The sequence below is a fragment of the Physella acuta genome, unplaced genomic scaffold (genome assembly GCF_028476545.2).
Source record: "Physella acuta isolate Inbredline_101_S28 unplaced genomic scaffold, ASM2847654v3 ptg000996l, whole genome shotgun sequence".
NCBI classification, from domain to species: Eukaryota; Metazoa; Mollusca; class Gastropoda; family Physidae; genus Physella; species Physella acuta.
The window spans coordinates 14,264-31,106 of record NW_026732513.1 but is presented as its reverse complement, the minus strand read 5'-3'; the positions used below and the strand labels follow the sequence as shown (position 1 = coordinate 31,106).

General features: G+C 37.4%; 1 protein-coding gene across 1 annotated transcript in view; it reads left to right on the top strand.

The window, feature by feature from the left end:
- Nucleotides 1-8,317, top strand: part of LOC131954411 (putative ferric-chelate reductase 1 homolog) — a gene marked incomplete at its 5' end in the record, with an annotated part of 32,354 nt that extends 24,037 nt beyond the window's left edge. Inside the window, 2 exon segments of the mRNA XM_059318068.1 lie at nt 3,528-3,677; nt 8,132-8,317. Of these exon segments, the coding sequence (XP_059174051.1) occupies nt 3,528-3,677; nt 8,132-8,289 (308 nt within the window).
- Between the last annotated feature and the right edge of the window lie 8,526 nt (nt 8,318-16,843).

Here is a 16,843-nt window from a genome sequence, read left to right as displayed (position 1 = left end):
ATTTCATACGTAAGTAAAAGATCTAATTCTCTACCTTCTATTAAATTTTGAGTCATTTCCGTTGACTGGAAGTAGTACTTTACGCTACTTCCGATTTCTCAAAAAACTAATGTAAATTTTAAAAGTAATAATAATATTGCGCACTATTATGCGCTTTTTTATTTCGCGTTCACTTGGTGTGCAATTAATTTGTCTACGAGATTTTATTCTATTTTTAAAACTTTAAGTATTTAAAATGGATTAAAAATCATGTCTATAGCCCGAGTTCCCATTCCCTGTTATTTTATATAAGAATATTCGAGAAAGTTTAGGGGAGATCACTCCCGGTTTATTTTTTGTTGGGATTGTTGTTTGTGGTTGGGTTTGTTGTTAAGTTTTTGTTTTCGTTTGCTTTTTTTGTTTGTTTTTTCTTTGTGTTTGCATTGGTGTTTGTGGTTGTGGTTGGGTTTGTTGTTAGGTTTTTGTTTTCGTTTGTTTTGTAATTGTGTTAGCGTTATGTTTGCGTTTTGTTGTTTTGGTTGGTTGTGGTTTGGGTGGGCAATGCCGGGTTTATGATGATTACTAAACACACAGGTAATGGTCTTTAACAGAAAGGTTTTTTCACAGAAGCCAGAGCATGGCCTGGCCGGGACGACTAGTTTTTATATAAAATAACAGGGGATGGGAACTCGGGCTATAGACATGATTTTTGATCCATTTTAAATACTTAAAGTTTTAAAAATAGAATAAAATTTCGTAGACACACCAAGTGAACGCTAAATAAAAAAAAGTGCATAGTAGTGCGCAATATTATTAGTACTTTAAAAATTTACATTAGTTTTTTTGAGAAATCGGAAGTAGCGTAAATTACTACTTCCGTTCAACGGAAATTACTAAAAATTTAACAGAAGGTAGAGAATTAGATCTTTTACTTACATGTGAAATTTCGTTTATCTATCTGAAATAGTACTCAAGTTATAGGCTTTTGAAAATTTCAAAGTAGGAAAAGTACCACTTCCGGTTATCGGAAATCGCTCAAAAGTTGATACGGATCTACGATTTTGATAAAATATTTATATATGAAATATATAAATATATATATAAATATATATATATATATATATAAATTAATATATATATTATATATAAATATATAAATCCCCTGAACTTTCTCGTATATTCTTATATTACAGTAAAGGGGATGGCACTTTCGTGCTATCCGGATATAGAAATGTTTTTATTGGGTTCTTTTTTTACTTTCTCGTATATACGAAATATAGAGAAAGTATTGTAATCGTGCAAAAAAAAAAATCGAGATTTTTGCAAATCTCGACGTTTTACACCTCACTGATACGGAAAAACATATTTCGCAATCTTGTCCGTATGTCTGTGTGTCTGTGTGTGTGTGTGTGTCTGTGTGTGTGTGTGTAAACACGATTACTTGAGTACCGTTACAGCTAGGTTGATGAAATTTCATATATAAGTATTTTATCGAAATCGTAGATCCGTATCAACTTTTGAGCGATTTCCGATAACCGGAAGTGGTACTTTTTCTACTTTGAATTTTTCAAAAGCGTATAACTTGAGTACTATTTCAGATAGATAAAATTTCACATGTAAGTAAACGATCTAATTTTCTAACTTCTGTTAAATGTTGAGTAATTTACGTTAACGGGAAGTACTAATTTACGCTATTGCCGATATCTCAGAAACGCATCTAAATTTATAAAGTACTAATAATATTGCGCACCATTATGAACATCTTTATTCGGCGTTCGCTTGGTGTGCAATACTTTTTTCTATGAGATTCTATTTTATTTTAAAAAGTTTATGTATTTAAAATGGATTAAAAATCATAACTATATCCCAAGTTCCCATCCCGTTGTTTTATATAAGAATATTCGAGAAAGTTTAGGGGAGATCACTCCCGGTTTATTTTCTTTGCGTTTGTGTTTTCGTTTGCTTTTTACTTTCTCGTATATACGAAGTATAGAGAAAGTCTTGTAATCGTGCAAAAAAAAAATCGAGATTTTTACAAATCTCGACGTTTTACATCTCACTGATACGGAAAAACATAATTTTGCAATCTTGTCCGTATGTCTGTGTGTCTGTCTGTCTGTCTGTGTGTGTGTAAACACGATAACTTGAGTACCGTTAGAGCTAGGTTGATGAAATTTCATATATAAGTATTTTATCAAAATCGTAGATCCTGATCAACTTTTGAGCGATTTCCGATAACCGTAAGTGGTATTTTTCCTACTTTGAAGTTTTCAAAAGCCTATAACTTGAGTACTATTTCAGATAGATAAATGAAATTTCACATGTAAGTAAAAGATCTAATTCTGTACCTTCTGTTAAATTTTGAGTAATTTCCATTGACCGGAAGTAGTAATTTACGCTACTTCCGATTTCTCAAAACACTAATGTAAATTTTTAAAGTACTAATAATATTGCGCACTATTATGCACTTTTTTTATTTAGCGTTCACTTGGTGTGCAATTCTTTTGTCTACGAGATTTTATTCTATTTTTAAAACTTTAAGTAGTTAAAATGGATAAAAAATCATGTCTATAGCCCGAGTTCCCATCCCCTGTTGTTTTATATAAGAATATTCGAGAAAGTTTAGGGGAAATCACTCCCGGTTTATTTTTGTTGCGTTTGTGTTTTCTTTGTGTTTGTGGTTGTGTTTGTTTTTGTGTTTTCGTTTGTGTTTGTATTTGTGTTATGTTTGCGTTGTTTTTTGTTTGGTGTGTTTTGGTTTTGTTTGGTTGTGGTTGGGTTTGTGGTTGCGTTTGGATTTGTTTTCGTTTGCTTATTTGTTTGCGTTAGTGTTTGTGTTTTCTTTGTGTTTGTGGTTGGGTTTGTCTTTGCGTTTGTTTTTGTGTTTTTGTGTTTTCATTTTCGTTTGTGTTTGTTTTATGTTAGTGTTATGTTTGCGTGTTTTGTGTGTTTTGGTGGGTTGTGGTTAGGGTGGGCAATGCCGGGTAAATGCTGATTACTAAACACACAAGTTATGGTCCTTTACAGATTTGTTTTTCAGAGATGTCAGTGCAGGGCCTGGCCGGGACGGCTAGTATATATATATATATATATATATATATATATATATATATATATATATATATATATATATATATATATATATATATATATATATATCGGTGGCGTAGCAAGGTCGGGTTTCATCCGGTGCGGAACTTAATGGTGTCACCCCCCCCCCCCCGAGTCGTAGCGACCCTTCCCGGGGACAAAATTTCAAGTTTTTGATTTGCGACACCACCCCCCCCCTCAAACTTTCGATTTGCACCCACCCCTCAAGTTTTCGATTTGCACCCCACCCCCTCAAGTTTTTCTCTATATATTTTGCTATTTTTTACCTTGGTGTCACCCCCCTAAATGGTATCACCCGGTGCGGTCCGCAACCCCCGCCCACCCCCCTCGCTACGCCCCCTGATATATATATATATAGTGTGTGTGTGTGTGAGTGTATGTGTGTCTGTCTGTGTGTGTGGACAATACCTTAAAAGTGGTCTTTGTGATATTTACAGCTGCCACCATCATCTATGCCTACAAGATCTCCAACTTTTCTTATGAAATGCAAACATTTGGTGAAAAAACCATGGCAGTATGGGCCGGAGCTTTCACTTGCCTTTTGATTCTACTTACTGGCTATAGATATTTTGCTGCCAAAGTGATAGGTAAGAATACTGTTAATAATTAGCCGTGGTAAACAGCTCAATATCTCTCTCTCTATCTCTCTCTCTCTCTCTCTCTCTCTCTCTCTATATATATATATATATATATATATATATATATATATATATATATATATATATATGTAAGCCCTGCTAGGGGGGGGGATACCTAAAATCTACCCTTCTAGGCATAACTAACTAATCTGTCCGGTCAGTGCAACCGTGGTAGAACCCACAGTGGTTAAACCCTAACCTTAGTCTAAATAATAAGCTACTAAAATAAAACAAAAACTTTTACAGTTAATAAAATTTATTTATCAAGAATGACTAATATAGATTTATTCAACAAAATATGGAACCAAAAGTTATAAAAAAAGAATAGATAAAACTGACACAAAACAGAACCAAACGAAACAAACTTTTTACATCAAACAAAACATTACGTTTGACCATTTGCTGGTGTTGCGCCGACTTATGATGTCTAGGATGGTCCAGGCCCTGACACACAGAAACCTCCCTTCATCCATTCTCGACATCCAAAAGTCCACACCAAACAAAACACTACGTAAAACCACTACGTACAATACATTACGTAGAACACAATACGTACACAACAAACTTTTTACACCAAACAAAACAATTCATATATAACAAAACACCCAGCCAAGTTGCACAAGCAACCTCACTGGAAGGGGGGGGGGGGAAGAGAAAAAGAAAAGGAAAACATAAGAAAAATGCATGGTAATGGCAGATATATACATAAATATATATACAAGTTCAAAATGCTACCTACTACTACTATCTAGCAAAAGCCTCGAGTAAAACTAATCCTTACTATACAATTCTAAAAGCAATTCTCAAAAACAACTAACCACTGTCTAAAGAAGAACTAGCAACTTAAAAATAACGTGTAAACAAATTCATCGTAGAACCAATCTTTCCTACACAAGGAAGCCCGAAGCCATTGGTCTACCTAAACAATATCCATATTGATAACATTAAAGTTAACACACTCCGCTAAGGCCCCAATGAAGGCAGACACAAAGCAAGTGATACTCAACATGACGTTGCACGAAACAGCACACACATTAATTTTAAACAACCTAAAAACTCGAGGCAACTAAAATATACTAATCTAATTACTGTCTAACCAACTGACTATTGACTAAGCCAATCCTAGCCAATAACAACATCATAAAACAATCAGGTAAATGCACACACGCATTCACACCAGTTTAGGAAACACTCCTAAACACACTGGCCTAAACCACGTGGTCCGAAACACACGCCAAGGGTTTAGAAAACATCAAAAATACATTTTAATTCAAAATAACAAAATAACACACCACGTGCATACCAGACATGCCGATGCTCACTATCTCGTTTTAGACGAAAATGAAAGAAAACGAGAAACATCGTCAGTCGCATTCATACAAATCACATAAAGATAAAGTATAAAAAAACAAATACCTCCACGCGTGAGGTGCGCCACGCGCCCTCACAGAAACCTGACCCGACCTACATCTCGCCGCGGGTCAAAAAAAAGGAAGAAAATCACTCCGAGCGGTCAATTTATACTGACCGCTTCGGACGGAAGGGGACTCCGTGGCTGTTCCCCATTGGACCACCATGCACTCCCAGATTCGCAACAAATAAAATAATACAAAATAATCCATTCACCCGCTCACATATATATATATATATATATATATATATATATATATATATATATATATATATATATATATATAAAGCAATGTATGTATGTTTGTTTTTTTGTTTGTTTGTCTTTTATGCATTACTACAGCTCTTATCACATCGCCGTGAAACTTTGGGAAGGAAGTTGTTGAGAATATTCCTAGGGAGGTTTCTGCGAAAAAAATTTCAAATTGGCAGGGGTTGCGCCCCGGCAAGGCGCGATTTGTTTTTCTCTATGTATGGTATATAAAAATAAAAGTCGATTGCGATTTGACATCGTTTATCCGATCGCCATCAAACTTTGAGGAGTTGATTAGAACACTCCAGGTGAGGTTTCTGTAAATACATATTTTTTTTTAATTTAGCAAGGGCGACGCCCCAGGAGGGTGTGATTTTTCTCTAAATACGATAAATAAAAAAAATTGAAAGTCAGATGCGGTTCGACACCGTTTATCAGAGTGCCATAAAACTTTAGGGAGTTGATGAATACTCCCGAGATGATTGTTTCGGGGGGGGGGGGTTGAATTTCGCAAGGGCGGCCACCGGCAGGATGCAATTGAGCGACCTGGTCTTTTCCTTGAGCGCTAAGGCAACTACTTTCGTTCTAAACAGTGTGATAGACAATGGATAAGATGGGGCGTTACAGTCGCTCACTAAATTAAATCAGGCGTGTGTGCTGGCACCACGGTAGGGTGCGGTTTGGCTGCGAACAAAAATTTCAGTTTCAGCCCCAAAGGCTCACATAGGCCGCTGAGGGCCATGTAATACATGTTTTTAAGTAATCACATAAATTACCCAAGATTAGATTTTAACTGAGTTGTTTCCTTTTGTCATTAAAAAAAATCCTAACAGTTTCATCCCTTTGGGAATAATGCAATTAGCACCTATTTTTAGATGATCCAATCAGAAATTGAGATCGAGCAAATGCATCAGTCACACTGATGTTTAACACGTCAAATTGTTTTTCTACGTGTTAAAGAAAAAACCCTGTCAATTTGTGTCACTTTAACGAATGACGCAATCTGTATCATTGTTTCGGGATACCATGTAACGCTCTGGGTTATCCTGTGAGCACTATGGTGCCTATGTTAGTTTTAAGGAGCCAGGGGCCGTACGCGGCGCCTCTGCGGTAGTGTAATCGAGGGGTTCCCGAGAGCGCCCCTCTACGTCCCTGACACATGGGCGGTCACCGAAGTGTGTTACACCTCAGTATTTCGGTGAGTGATTAACGTACACTCAATGTTGTCTTGCGGTAGTGTAGGTAAACCCGTGTCCCGATATGTATGACCCAAGCGCAGGCATTGTTTATATTTAATTAGCTCACTTTTAAAAAACAATGTCACGCGTCTAAGAATATAGGATTGGTAACGCTGGATGAAACCCTTCTTATATATTTCGTCAGACTTTCTTCTATTCCCGCGGCAACGCGCGGGGACGGGTACGCTAGTGTTGAATAGAATTAACTACATTAGAGAGGATAATCAATCACATAGCGGTTTTTTTTAAATAAATAAATCCTGCACGAATGAGTTTCCTGTCAGGGTTTGTTCGGGGATAGAATAACACAAACTTACCACAAACGTATGAACTCGTGGACATCAAGGCTGTCACATCAACCACGACATCAAGGCTGTCACATCAACCACGACATCAATGAAGTCACATCAACCAAGACATCAATTATGTCACATCACATTGTATGTGTGTTTGTGGTTGGTTTTGCGTTTGGATTTGGTTTGTTTTCGTTTGCTTTTTCGTTTATGGTTCATCAATGATGTCACATTAACTAGGACATCAAGAGCGTCATATCAACCAGGACATCAATGATGTCATATCAACCAGGACATCAATAATGCCACATCAATCAGGACATCAAGAATGTCATATCAACCACGACATCAATGATGTCATTTCAACCACGACATCAATGATGTCACATCAACCACGACATCAAGGCTGTCACATCAACCACGACATCAACGATGTCACATCAACCAGGACATCAATAACGTCATATCAACCACGACATCAATGATGTCACATCAACCTCGACATCAATGATGCCACATCAACCAGGACATCATGAATGTTTGTTTTCGTTTGCTTTTTCGTTTGTTTTTTCTTTGTGTTTGTATTGTTGTTTGTGGTTGTGGTTGGGTTTGTGTTAGGTTTTTGTTTTCGTTTGTATTTGTAATTGTGTTAGCGTTATGTTTGCGTTTTGTTGTTTTGGTTGGTTGTGGTTAGGGTGGGCAATGCCGGGTATATGATGATTACTAAACACACAGGTAATGGTCTTTAACAGAAAGGTTTTTCACAGAGGCCAGAGCAGGGCCTGGCCGGGACGGCTAGTTTTATAATAAATTTTTTATTCTTTTTTTAATTCTATTTTAAATTATTTTTTAATTCTATCTTTAATTCTATTTTTAAATTCATTTTTTAATTATATCTTTAATTCTATCTTTAATTCTATCTTAAATTCTACCTTAAATTCTATCTTTAATTCTATCTTTAATATTATCTTTAATTCTATCTTTAATTCTATCTTTAATATTATCTTTAATTCTATTTTTAATTCTATTTTGTCTATTTCGTCCGGGGTTGGGTAGGTGGTGGAGGGGAGGGGGATGGACTTGTTCCGTTAGGTAAAGTATCTCTCTTCCCCCCCCCCCCCCCCCACCCACCCCCCACCGAGAGGTGTGTGAAAGAAACTCTGAGATAGACTACCCCTGGCCGTGCTACAATGTGTTACCTTTTTCTAGTCGGCAGATCAAACTCTGACGAATACAACTTGGACAAGATGAGCAACAGCCCAGAGCCTGACGAGTCCAGTCCACCCAGCCACATCCTACTCGCAGTTTTCATTGCTTTTATTTTGTCTTCTCTCACTGCCGCACTGGTCATGACCATCTTTTTCTAGTTCCCGCTATCAAACCTGACTTGCTGCATCAGTGCATCAGTGGCGAAACTACAGCATAAATAGCCACAGTGACATATATAAATTAAATAAATAAATAAATAAATATATATATATATATATATATATATATGTGTGTGTGTGTGTGTGTGTGTGTGTAAACATATATAAATTTATACATGTGTGTGTCTATATGATCGGACAAATAGAGCCGATGAAGTAAAGTTCTGCTGTTTAAATGACCTTGGCATTCAGGGGTACCATGTGGCCAGCAATCGGCGCAGTCGTCCTTATTTCCCCTAAAGTGTGTCAGGTACTCAAAGCTCAGTGGACTCACTGACGCCCTCGAGATTCGAACCCGGGATTCCGAACTCGAGACTTTCTTTTTAGCAGTCGTAAGCTCTACCACATATAACCTATATATATATATATAAATATATATATATATATATATATATATATATATATATATATATATATATATATATATATATATATATATATATATATATATAAACTTATTTGCAGAACTATATTCCTAGGCAATATAAATGAATCACAACAACAATGTAGTTTATATACATATAGCCATGGTACCCGTTTCACGTGAATTATAGGCCTATATATTATAGCCCTGTCTATATATTATAGGCATTTTAATGTTAGACTTGTTTGGAAAAAAATAAGTTATAAAAAAAAAAGTTATTGGTTAAAACGCAGTGTTCTTTACTACCCGTTGAAGAACATTAGTGACAAAGCAAACAAATAATACCAAATAGATAAAATCCGACACATTTAAAATTACCTATTAGAAAAAATGAATGAAAATAGTTCATTTCTTCATATTCTGAAATTGGAAGATGACGCCATTACATGTAACTTTTTTTTTTTTTGCGTTCTTGTCACACACGCTGGCGAGAAAAGTCTCAAAGGTATTTGAGAGGTCCATAAATTAATTTAAAAATTATGCACGGCGTAGTTACAATTAATATGGTTATAAAATCCTGCCTGTCTGGTTTTTTTCGGACTTAACTAAAGATTGGATGTATTTGATGTTTTTAATATTTTCGGTAACTAAAAAAAAAAAAAAAAAAGCAAAAACAATTTGGTTTTCACGTGTAATGGCGACATAAACAATGGCACCCTGCTATTCGATAGGCCGCCATAAATTTTATTGTACACATTGTAAGCTAAAAAAATAAAAACTAGGTCATGGGGTTTAAATTTGCATTGTTATTTAAAAACTTGATCTGCAAAGTTTTGTAAACAAAAAAAAACTATAAAGTGGGGCTGTCAGAAATCGATCACGGAATTCCTGTACAGCCAATCAATGTTTGTCTTACGAAAGTAAAACATCGGGTTATAACTTAGGCTTGATGAAAATAAATAGAAATGTAGCCTTAAACGCAACAAATTATTTTCAAGTTCTCTGGCTCTGCAACTTGCATAGCATTGATTCTAAAAATATAAAATTTCTGAATTAATTTTAGGCTTAAGTTTTTAATAAAATTGTATCTTTTATTATTTTTACGGTCCTAAATCTAAAAAAGCGCATTTTTATTCCATGTCAACAACATTACGAAAGGATTTTCGTCAACTCACTGGTGTCCATTTTAAAAAAGTGCATCTATGTTCGAAAATGACTTTATTTTTGTTTCCTTCTTAACATATTGCTTTCGACAAAAGTCCGTATCTTTAAGTTCTCCATAATAATGATCTCATTAAGATTGGAAAACGGACTCCTCAATATTTAAAAATCGTATCAAATGCATTTTTCATAAAACGTCATGCTTAAAAGCTTATCGAGGCAACTATAAATCTTAGAAATATACTTCAACAGCCAAATAATTTATATTGGAATCTACTAATATTAAAAAAATAATATAACAGTGCAGATAAAAAAGTATTAAAAAAACATCTTGGTGTTTATTTTTATTTGTTATATAGGGGAAAGTTTCGAGAAGTGGGGCGAGGGTTAGGGACGAGAGAGAATGGGACGGGGGAGAAGTGGGACAAAGGAGAAGTGGGACGGGGAGAAGTGGGACGAGGTAGAAGTGGGAGAGTGGAGAGAAGTGGGACAAGGGAGAAGTGGGACAGCAGAGAAGTGGGACAGCGGAGAAGTGGGAGAGTGGAGAGAAGTGGGACAAGGGAGAAGTGGGACAGCAGAGAAGTGGGACAGCGGAGAAGTGGGAGAGTGGAGAGAAGTGGGACAAGGGAGAACTGGGACAGCGGAGAAGTGGGACAGCGGAGAAGTGGGAGAGTGGAGAGAAGTGGGACAAGGGAGAAGTGGGACGAGGGAGAAGTGGGACAGCGGAGAAGTGGGAGAGTGGAGAGAAGTGGGACAAGGGAGAAGTGGGACGAGGGAGAAATGGGACAGCGGAGAAGTGGGAGAGTGGAGAGAAGTGGGACGAGGGAGAAGTGGGAGAGTGGAGAAGTGGGACGTGATAGAAGTGGAGAGAAGTGGGACGACGGAGAAGTGGGACGTAGGAGAAGTGGGACAGGGGAGAAGTGGGACATGCTAGAAGTGGAGAGAAGTGGGACGACGGAGAAGTGGGACGAGTGAGAAGTGGGACGTGTGAGAAGTGGGACATATTTTACTTTTACTTCGGCGCCCCACGTTTTTCATTTTTTGTCATAATGCGCACGCAGTTTGCGATCGCTTATAGTAGAGTGATCGCTTGCATTATTGTGATGTATAGCATTTATTTTCTACTTTTTAGTTCAATCAGAAAACTTTTTTTTTTTTTTTAAATTTACTGATAATTATTTACAAGCTTTTATTTAACTCACTTACCTCTGTCTGTCGTCAGTCTGTCTAGATCGAAACGCCGAAGCGAAAGTTCTGACACTTCTACTTGACAGATACGGTTCACAGTAGGCACGTGGGTCAAGACATGAAGACAATGCAATCTGAAATTAAATTTGACTTAATTGGATGCCTAAATAATTTTTAATTTTTAATGAATTAATTAAAATTTTGACCGAATTAGTAGGCATGTCTATCCAACCACACCACACGCATCATCAAGTTCACTGGCGCGCAATGGTTTTTAGTCATGAAACTCTAGTGTAAATAAAACATGTAAAGTACTGGAAAAAAAATCATAAAAAACGTTTTAATAACAAGCTTTTATGTAATAATGCACCAAAAAGAAGAAAAAACTATAGACTACTATTTAAACTGTAATATATTGAGCTTTATATTGAGGGGAACTCACTCTTCTTGTATTAGTCTTATAATGTTTGAGTGATGTCCCTTGCATGTGATGTGCTTCCTGTTTCCGATTGAGAATAAAACGTGGTGTGCATAGAACATGGCTTCCTTGTCTGTTGTGTTACCTATCTAAGTACAAATCTACTTCATTTGGCGACGAGGATAAATCATCCACTAAAAAGATCACATGCTTACTTAAGAAGAAGCTTGCTAGAGCATATTGACTAAGTATTTACAGGATAATGGCGCTGTATGGCCAGATAAAAGAATTTAATTAGAATGAAGAAACCATTCATGATTATCTAGATAGGTTAAGCTTTTACCTTGAAGCTAACGACGTGACGATAGAAGCCAAAAAGAGAGCTGTTTTGTTAACAGTCATAGGGCCTCAACAATTTAGGCTATTAAAGGACTTATGCGCACCAGCTAGTCTAGCTACCAAGAGCTTTAACGAGCTGAGCAAACTGCTAACAGACCACCATGCGCCCGCACCACCCAAGTTCCTGTGAAGAGCCAGATTTGACGGTAGGACTCGTCAACCAAACGAATCAATATCAGAATATGTTGCTGCTTTACGTCATCTAAGTGAATTCTGTGAATTCGGGGACACGCTGTCTAGACAGACTATGTGAAAAGTTTGTGACAGGTGTAAACAGCCCTGATGTTCAAAGAAAGTTGCTTCTCGAGTCAGATCTAACATTGGAAAAAGCAATACAACTTGCAACTTCATACCAGCAGTCATCCGAGGCGGCCAGATCTCTGGCGCCTTCAGGGATCCATGCAGTAGACAGCAGGTCAGTCAACAAACACCAACCCCATCAGAGCAGCTCTACTTATGCTAAACAGCCTGCAAGTTCAAATCCTAGATCTAAATCTATTAATAATTATCAAAAATGTCATCGATGCAACGGTCCCCATGCATCTCATCAATGCAAGTTCAAGTCAGCAACTTGCTATAAGTGCAGTAAGCAAGGTCACATTGCCAAGGCCTGCTTTGCAAAGTCTTCGTCTGTTGCTAGATCTAGTCAGTCAAGACAGTACCGCAACCAAAGGCAGCACTATGTTAACCTTCACCAAGACAGCCTAACCCAACCAATGAACCACTCTACCTGTGAAAATGCTCAAACTGATCCGCAGCCGGAGTTCAACCTGTTCTCTGTGAAATCAACAAGTCATGCTCCCATCAATGTACTAGTTTGTATCAACGGTAAGAGCATCATCTTCCAACTTGACAGGGGAGCATCTCTAACCGTCATCACAAAGAAGGACTTTGACGCTGTCACAGGAGGGTCAGTGCCTCTACAACCATGTCACAAGTGCCTAACAACATACACAGGTGACAAGGTTCCGGTGATAGGAGAGTGTATGGTTCATGTAAGCTATAATGGTCAAAGTGTTAAACTTCCTCTTCCTGTGGTTGAAGGAAATGGACCACCATTACTAGGTAGGAACTGGTTAGTTGATCTTAAGTTAGACTGGGGGAGTATATTTTCAGTGAACAAAGCAAGAGAATCTAGTTTTACTTCAATAGATAAAGTTGTATCTGAAAATGAAGGTGTCTTTGGTAGTTCAGGGTTACTAAATGATAGGACAGTGAAGATAAGCATTAAAGACACAAATCCAAGATACTGCAAAGCTAGAGTTCCACCTTATGCAATGAGGGATAAAATTGAAAATGAGCTAAGTAGATTGGAATCTAATGGCATCATAAAGAAGGTAGACTATTCCGATTGGGCAACGCCCATTGTGCCAGTGTTAAAGAAGGTTGGTTCTGTAAGAATTCGTGGAGACTATAAAGCTACACTGAATAAGCAAATAGAGCTAAATAGGTACCCTATTCCTAACATTGAGGAAATTGCTTTGAATTTGGCAGGAGGAGACAAATTCACTGAATTAGACTTTAGTCATGCTTATACTCAACTAGAACTTCATCCAGATTCAAAAGTCTATACGACAATAAACACACATAAGGGACTCTACCAATATGAAAGACTATGTTTTGGTATATCATCTAGCCCTGGAATTTTCCAGGCTGTCATGGACAGTATTTTTCAGGACATTCCAAATGTTTGTGTTTACTTTGACAATGTATACATGTGAGCGGGTGAATGGATTATTTATTTTGTATTAATTTATTTGGTGCGAATCTTTGAGTGCATGGTGGTCCAATGGGGAACGGCCACGGGGTCCCCCCCTTCCGCCCGAAGCGGTCAGTATAAATTGACCGCTCGGAGGATTTTCTTCCTTTTTGACCCGCGGCGAGATGTAGGTCGGGTCAGGTTTCTGTGGGCGCGTGGCGCACCTCACGCGTGGAGGTATTTGTTTTTTTATACTTTATCTTTATGTGATTTGTATGAATGCGACTGCCGATGTTTCTCGTTTTCTTTCATTTTCGTCTAAAACGAGATAGTGAGCATCGGCATGTCTGGTATGCACGTGGTGTGTTATTTTGTTATTTTTTTTAAATGTATTATTGTGTTTTCTAAACCCGTGGCGTGTGTTTCGGACCACGTGGTTTAGGTCAGTGTGTTTAGGAGTGTTTCCTAAACTGGTGTGAATGCGTGTGTGCATTTACCTGATTGTTTTATGATGTGTTATTGACTAGGATTGGCTTAGTCAATAGTCAGTTGTTTTAGACAGTAATTAGATTAGTATATTTTAGTTGCCTCGAGTTTTAGGTTGTTTAAAATTAATGTGTGTGCTGTTTCGTGCAACGTCATGTTGAGTATCGCTTGCTTTGTGTCTGCCTTCATTGGGGCCTTAGCGGAGTGTGTTAACTTTAATGTTATCAATATGGATATTGTTTATGTAGACCAATGGCTTCGGGCTGCTCCTTGTGTAGGAAAGATTGGTTCTACAATGAATTTGTTTACACGTTATTTTTAAGTTGCTAGTTCTTCTTTAGACAGTGGTTAGTTGTTTTTGAGAATTGCTTTTAGAATTGTAATAGTAAGGATTAGTTTTACTCGAGGCTTTAGCTAGATAGAAGTAGTAGGTAGCATTTTGAACTTGTGTATATATTTATGTATATATCTGCCATTACCATGCATTTTTCTTATGTTTTCCTTTTCTTTTTCTCTCCCCCCCCCCTTCCAGTGAGGTTGCTTGGGCAACTTGGCTGGGTGTTTTGTTATATATGAATTGTTTTGTTTGGTGTAAAAAAGGTTGTTTTGTACGTAATGTCTTCTACGTAATGTATTGTACGTAGTGGTTGTACGTTGTGTTTTGTTTGGTGTGGACTTTTGGATGTCGAGAATGGATGAAGGGAGGTTTCTGTGTGTCAGGGCCTGGACCATCCTAGACATCATAAGTCGGCGCAACACCATCAAATGGTCAAACGTAATGTTTTGTTTGGTTTAAAAAGTTTGTTGTGTACGTATTGTTTTCTGCGTAATGTATTGTACGTAACGTATTGTACGTAGTGGTTTTACGTAGTGTTTTGTTTGGTGTGGACTTTTGGATGTCGAGAATGGATGAAGGGAGGTTTCTGTGTGTCAGGGCCTGGACCATCCTAGACATCATAAGTCGGCGCAACACCATCAAATGGTCAAACGTAATGTTTTGTTTGGTTTAAAAAGTTTGTTGTGTACGTATTGTTTTCTGCGTAATGTATTGTACGTAACGTATTGTACGTAGTGGTTTTACGTAGTGTTTTGTTTGGTGTGGACTTTTGGATGTCGAGAATGGATGAAGGGAGGTTTCTGTGTGTCAGGGCCTGGACCATCCTAGACATCATAAGTCGGTGCAGCACCATCAAATAGTCGAACGTAGTGTTTTGTTTCGTTGAGTTCTGTTTGTTTTGTATGTCTTGAGTGTTTTATTTTATCTAGATAGATTCTAGTTTTTTTTATAATAACTTTTAGTTCCATGAAATAAATTTTATTAAATTTATTTAAAAGTTTTTTTGTTTTTAATTTAGACTAAGGTTAGGTTATTAACCAGTCTGGGTTACCGGACTTGCACTGACCGGACAGTAGTTAGTTAGATAAGCCTAGTAGGGTAGATTTTAAGGTATCTCCCCCCCCCCCCCCCCTAGCAGGGCTTACATACATAACTGGTAAGAATGACACTGAACCTCTTAAAACACTTGATAAAGTCTTGAAAATAGTTGGTGAAAAAGGTTTAAAGATAAACAAAGATAAATGTCAATCCATGCTGACAGATATTAGTTTTCTTGAGAAAACAAAAGCCATTAAAGAAGCACCCAAACCTGAAAATACCCAACAGCAAAGAGCTTTTTTTGGCTTGATAAATTACTATGCGAAGTTCATAGGGAATCTGTCTGGTAAACTATCACTACTGTACAAGCTGCTGCTTTTAATGCAACTTTGCACTGGGGTAAACAACAAGAAGCTGCTTTTAATGCAGCAAAAGAAGCTTTGTCTTCTGACAACTTACTAACTCACTATGACCCAGGGAAAAGACTTATCTTAACATGTGATGCTTCGCCAGATGGTGTAGGAGCAGTTTTATCCCACATAGATGAAAATGGTGACAGACCCATTGCTTTTGCCAGTAGATCTTTGAACCAGAGAAAAATTATTCTCAGTTAGATAGGGAAGGCTTAGGCATCATTTTTGGTGTTAAGAAATTTCACAAGTTTCTGTTTGGTAGAGAGTTCACCATCTTTACAGATCATAAGCCATTGCTGGGTTTGTTTGGGGAAAACAAACCCCTGCCTGAGCATGCCTCACCAAGGGTTCAAAGGTGGGCTATCACACTAGCCGCATACAATTATGAATTGAAATACAAACCTGGATCTGAGAATAGTGCAGATAGTCTTAGTCGTTTACTAAAAGAATACGACTTATGTCTAAGACATTAACACTTTGCATTAAAGCAATTTAGGTTGTAATAAAATAGATAGTAAATAATAAAAAAAAAATAATTTAACCAGATTTATTGTTGCAAGCTATTCTTCAACTTTCCTTGTCCCGTATGTAAGTGTGAACGCTAAAGTATCTAGAGCAGGGGTTCCCAACCTTTTTTTTTTTAACTCTAGAGCACATTCTAAAATATCGGTAGGTTGGCGGGCACCAGCTATTTTAAATCGACAAACTCCTTCCAGAGGCGTAGCGACCCTTCCCGTCACCCGGGGACAAAACTTTCGATTTGCATCCCCCTCAAACTTTCGATTTGCACCCCCTCCCTTCAAACTTTCTATTTCCACCCCCTTCAACCTTTCAATAATGTTTATGAAAAAAATTCTGTCTCTGTCGAATAGTGAGAGGCGGGCACATACGAATCGTTCTAGAGTCTATGTTTTGTGGAGAAAATGTTTCCAGATAAAAACAACTTTTGGTGGGCTTTTGTGTTCTAGACATGTACAGTATACATGTATGG